Source organism: Bactrocera dorsalis, chromosome 2, assembly GCF_023373825.1.
Source record: "Bactrocera dorsalis isolate Fly_Bdor chromosome 2, ASM2337382v1, whole genome shotgun sequence".
Classification (NCBI taxonomy): domain Eukaryota; kingdom Metazoa; phylum Arthropoda; class Insecta; order Diptera; family Tephritidae; genus Bactrocera; species Bactrocera dorsalis.
Window position 1 is genome coordinate 103,359,098 of NC_064304.1, and position 5,927 is coordinate 103,365,024.

The 5,927-nt window shown below is 32.8% G+C and overlaps 1 protein-coding gene across 3 annotated transcripts in view; it reads left to right on the forward strand.

Moving 5' to 3' along the window:
* Positions 1–5,502, forward strand: part of LOC105232669 (cadherin-87A) — a 146,902-nt gene extending 141,400 nt beyond the window's left edge. For all 3 annotated transcript variants that reach the window (XM_049450550.1, XM_049450552.1, XM_049450551.1), the window contains 8 exons: positions 554–731; positions 794–968; positions 1,098–1,501; positions 1,583–1,743; positions 1,807–1,908; positions 1,979–2,060; positions 2,706–2,939; positions 3,146–5,502. In XM_049450550.1, the coding sequence (XP_049306507.1) occupies positions 554–731; positions 794–968; positions 1,098–1,501; positions 1,583–1,743; positions 1,807–1,908; positions 1,979–2,060; positions 2,706–2,939; positions 3,146–3,220 (1,411 nt within the window). In that variant the 3' untranslated portion in view covers positions 3,221–5,502. The remainder of the gene's footprint in view (positions 1–553; positions 732–793; positions 969–1,097; positions 1,502–1,582; positions 1,744–1,806; positions 1,909–1,978; positions 2,061–2,705; positions 2,940–3,145) is intronic.
* The last annotated feature ends 425 nt before the right edge of the window (positions 5,503–5,927 follow it).

The following is a 5,927-nucleotide window of genomic DNA, read 5'->3' on the forward strand; positions in this document are numbered from 1 at the left end:
TTGATCTTGTAAGGGTGTAGGCCAAGATCTTTTCGCAAAATTCGTCACAACGACGTCACAGAGATGCCCAACGCTTGAGAACGACGTGTGAGAGACTGATTTGAGCCTTCCTCAATTTATGAGTTAGCGGCAGCAATATCCTCTACACTACGGGCACGGGAACATTTTGTCCTGTGCCTGTGGATTCAAATTTTTCTGCTAGACGCTCAATTGTTGATCGGACAGGACGATTAAGACGACCATAAATGCTCTTAAAGTTGAGGCCATTGACTCTGAATCCCGGTTGTAGATTTCAATCATTTTGACACGTTGTTGGATCATATATCTTTCTATGATTTAATGGCAAACTTTACTGAAGAGAAATGTCAAAAGAGCGGAAAAAATATGGCGTCGTTTGCTGGTCCTATCTGTCTACTTTTGTAACGCCCCTATTGAAAAACCGTTATCTCCATTGGTTTTAGAATAGTGTTTCGTGTCACAACAACCGTTAGATCAATTTGTTTTGTGTACATCTTCATATTTACATTAATTACAATTTGTTTTGAATTTTCAGAGAGGATACCGATTTCTACACACTTTATATACTTGCAAGTATCAAGTCAGATTTGCATATATCGGAAGAAGAGCGCGCTTCGTTTTCAATAAAAAGCCTTGAACGTGACAATACTGTGGCGAAAGTGTGGATAACGGTACTCGATGAGAATGACAACGCGCCAATATTCGAAAAAGAGGTAATTATAACCTATTTAAATTAATAAATACTTGAACATGTGCTAAAATCTCACGCTCGCAGGTCTACTACGCCGGCGTCAACGCCAAGGCGGCCGTTAACAGTGTCATAACCGTTGTAAATGCTACCGATGCGGATGAAGGCAAGAATGCCAAAATCGAGTACATGATTGTTGCTTCGAATCTTTACAAATTTGGCGCCACCAAGGCAACAGGTTCCATAGTGCCAAGTCCATTCGGTAAGTACAGTGTATAAATTTCAAGTTTAACTTTAATCTTGAAGTTTTTGAGGTTACATTTCCTTTAGAAAAAATATTGATTTTTGCGTTTATTTCATTTGTATTTTGTATTTTTTTTTTTGTACGCAGCAATTTCTGCCGATGGCCGCATCACTACCGCCGCTTTCATGGCTGAATACAATCAGGATCGCTTTGAGCTGGAAGTGATTGCCAAAGAATTGGAGCAACCACAGCAAAGCACACGTACCAAAGTCTATGTATGGGTATTTGACTCCACGCAATTAGTGCGTGTGATACTCTCACGCCCGCCCGAGGAGGTGCATCAAGAGCAGGAGGAAATCATCGCTGAATTGCGCAATGCAACGCAACATCGCATCATTGTCGATGAGATACGCTATCACGTGGATGCCATGGGCCGCATACGCATGGATTGGTGTGATTTATTTTTCCATGCTGTCGAGCCGCATACGCAACAAATCGCCGCTGTCGATGAAATATTAAAAGTTATCGATGCGAATTACGATTACCTGCGGGTGAGTGGGGGGTGATGCTTTGATGTTTTCGGTATAGTGTAATATATGTATATTTTTTTCGTACAATATTTTTGCCTTTAGGACTATTATGCCGGTTTTGCTATTGAGAATGTTGTGCCCGCTTATATCACTATCGTGCAAGATGAATTTGATTTGGCGGTAGCTGGTTTGGTGGCTTTGGTCATTGTGCTCTTTGTGGGCGTCATCAGTTTTGTTGTGCTGTGTTGTTGTCTCAAGCATTGGTGAGTCAGTTGGTTAATATTTTATTATTGTTACTAAAATTTTAATATTTATGTTTGTTTTAGGAATCTTTCCGTGCCCGTAGAAAATCGCCGCAAAGAGGCTTTAATTAAGAAACAAATAATTGAGGACTTGAATACCACAGAGAATCCTTTGTGGATTGAACAGTAAGCGTTTTCTGAAAATGTCTTTAAATATAAAAATGTAATCATGATTTATTATAATTTTTATTCGCAGAAAACTCAAACTTTACGAAGAACAAGAGTTGACGATGCAGGTCTTTTCTGAACCCGACCATATTTCCAACTCGGATTCACCAGTAAGTATTGATTAGCATTCGATAACTGATGTGTTTATAAATATAAAACATGTGCAAATATATATAAGCGGGTGATCCTTTTTTCAATAGCATGTTTTTTTACATATCACGCGTGAGTCGTGTCAAGCGTCATTTTATTTTTGTTCAGCATTATCTGGCAATCGTTCAATTTTATTACGAAAATTCAGGTTCTGTAAAGAATGTGTTTCGCTCAATTAAACTAAACAAGAAAAATTGCCGCATTTTGGACGAAGAGCAACCTGAAAGATTCAAGAGCTACCATTTCATGTAGGAAAGGTGCCCACACACCTTCGCTTCGATTCAGGCCTTGGAGCATCACGCGCGTCAGTCGTCATTTGCCAGTCGAAATGCTCGAACGAGTCATCGAAAATTGGACTCAACGGATGGACCATCTGAGACGTAGCCGTAGCCAACATTTGAAAGATATAATCTTCAAAAGATAAATGCCAAACAATGTGCTTTTGAATGATGATAAACACTTCCCATTAAATGTCTTTAAAAAAAGTAGAGAATCTCGAAATGGTTCACCCTTTATATATTGCTATCTATTTTTAGCCTTCTTTACTCTTCCTTAAGTTTAATTTCAATATTTATTTAACGGAAATATTTCGTATGTTTTTTCAGGCTCAACTGGAGCACCATGTGCCACATCATAGTGTTGTTGACAACACCTATGCCACAATACAGCCACGTAACGGTAATCACAGCAATCACGGCTTGAACAGCACAGCTGTGCACAATGCTGAAAATGTAGTTGGTGTCAATATGAGCAATAGCAATGCGCTGGGACGTGTTCACGATGCACATATTAATGAATTTGCCGATTATGCGACGTTGCGCAACAATCGAGCGCCATCGGTGAGTTGCAATTTTGTTGCAATTTAACTAGCATTTGTTGTGGTTATGTTTAAGAATATTAGAAGGCCTTAAATTTCAACAAGCTTTATGTTCAAGAAAAGTGTTCACCTAACGGTTGTTTTTGCCACACTTGGCACTCTACTTAATGGCTTTTCCTCCCTTAATTTTTACATTCTCTTTAAACACCAAATATCTTATTTTTGCAGATGTATGAATTCACTGGGTCCACTTTCCAAGCGCCCATACGTGAGGGAGACGATGCTGTGGCCGAGCTCATTTAAAATTCAACCCATGCCATGTGTAGAAGAGCTGTGTATATGTAGATCGTGTAAACGCTGGCATTTACAGTTAAAATAATTACTTTTAAGTTATTTTGTAAATTACCAATTGGCAAACAATATTGCTACCGAACAACTTGACACGTTTCGAGCAAGATATTGCAAATTCAAGCAAATATGAATAGGAAAATAATTATAGCTAGCAAAGCTACTAACTGACTAAAAGAAAAACATTAACAAACACACAGGTGATGGTCCAGGGTATGTCAAGTATGCGGTAGTATGGTAGTTATATAAGAAAGTTCGAAAATATATACTAATTAGTAATTATTTACACATACTTTAATTCATAACATTAATTTTTATTTATAAAGTAGTAGGCAAGTATGTATTATGTAAATGTATGTATGTAAGTAACATAAGAAATACTCAAGTCAGCTCAGTTGCTCAGAAATACAGCATTGACTATATACTGAGCAAACATTTATTAGCTGAGTGAAGGATTCGAATATGCTTATGAACAAATGAGCTAAAAAATAAATAAAAATAATAAAATTATTATTACAAAAGCTACAAAAGTATATAAAAATGAGACAATAAGCGAAAAGTAGATATTGCAACGAAAGAACTAAACTAAAAAATTTTTATGTATACACATTCATATTTAAATACCTGTATAATTTTTTAATTTAAAAATGTTTGAATTTTACTTTAAATAGACATTTTTTTATTTCAATATATACGATTTTTACATATGCATGTATATTTATATTTTTTGATTTTTTCATAGCTTATTGTTTGTTTTCTTATCTGTATTAAGTAACAAATATTGAATTACATTTTTTTGTTAACTTAGTGTATTCTCTAGGAATTTTTTACACATACATATAAACTTCTTATATACGAAACTAACATAGCGCTGTAATTAGTTAGAATAATTTGTTTTAGTTAACTGAATAAATTACTTTTGTGCTAAGTTAAATTCAAATAATGCTAAAAAATATATTACACTATGTAAAAAAGAAAACAAAAACGAACAAAATATATACACAAACATATAATTTTAATACTTAATTCGAAATTTAATTATTTATATTCAAGAATTTTACTCTCAAAATAAAACAATTGAATTCAATATCAATTCGGTTTCATTATTTTGATTATTTTTCAGCTCCACTTTTTTTTTGTATTTTTTTTTTTTTTAATATTCAATTGCACTTATAACTAATCGTGTTTAACCCTAAAATATTTAGCAGCTTACACTAATAAATTATAAATTATGTTTTTTAAACGAAAAATTACAATTTTTCTAATTTTAAATACTACTTTGTCAAACAGTAGAGGTTAAATAAGTGAAAAACAATATTGTACTGACAGAAATGTATTTTTATGGCAACTTTTATTTTGTTCTTACAAGATAAAATCCTAAAAGTAATTTCTTTAACTATTAAATATAAAAAAATAAATTTTCTAACAATTATTATTTTTTTTAAGAATTTAGCATAATTTTAAAATAAATATGCGCCGTTCTTGCTCAATGTAACTTCTCTTCAAGAGTATTGTCAAACACACAAACGTACATCAATAAAAAATATATATACACATATGCATTATTTATTTAGTATATCTAGGCTTACTGACAAAGTAAATGTTACTTGTATTGAAAATACTTATACATGTATACAAGAAATAAAAAAAATTAAAATTATACGACTATGTATGTATGTAATTTAAAGACTTAAGCAAATTATGAAATAATAAATATGCGTGAAATTATTAAACATAAAATATCACTTTATATAAGTTGCTGCGATAAATATGAAAATAAATCGAATGTATTTATTTAAAGAATGACCAACGGTTTTTATATATTTTTATTGTTACCCAGTTGGGAGGTTTGTATTGTATTATTTATTATATTTCCTTTGACATAGATATGTATAGAATTATTCTGCAACGGCAAGCTTACAATCTATATACTCGATTCTTTAACACATTAAGAATTAAAAAATAAATTTACTTGGATATGTCTGAGCCGAGAACACAAAACTTCGCCAGTTGTCTCTTTCCTATGCGAGATCATTTTTGTTGTATATCCTAAGTGCAGGCAACTCGCTATACAGTTTGTGTTTCCATTGGATATGTGGATGCTTCCGCTGTCCACTACTGAATCTCGAATAGCAAGACCTTTTTCGCTGTATCATCATCTTCCAAGTACGTTATCTTGCCCTTGTTCACCACAAGACCAAAATATTTCTCTTCTTTTCCTGGCTGGAAAAGGCTGCGTTGTTAAGGCCTACAATGACAATATCATATGCATACCCCAATTTATGTATAGAATTGATTAATATTTTAATATTATTTTTTCTTTTGTTTTAAATTATTTTAAAATTTTAATTTTAACGTATGAATAACAATATGTTAATGATAACTATCGATACATGAAAAAGATATCGATCTACTAAATTTTTTTGGCACAACACTTATGTAACCGTAGAATCTCTAACAGGGCAATAATATCATACTTTCCATTTTTAAATGCAGTAATAAAAGTTAATAATTTGTTAAGTAACCATAAATAAACTAATAATTATGCAAGCGTTTCGCTTATATTCCAATCTAGAATGTTTACTGCAAAATTTTGTTTTGTCAAATGCAACCTTGTGTTGTTGTTAGCTTCTGACAACTACAATCTATTACAATTTCAGCT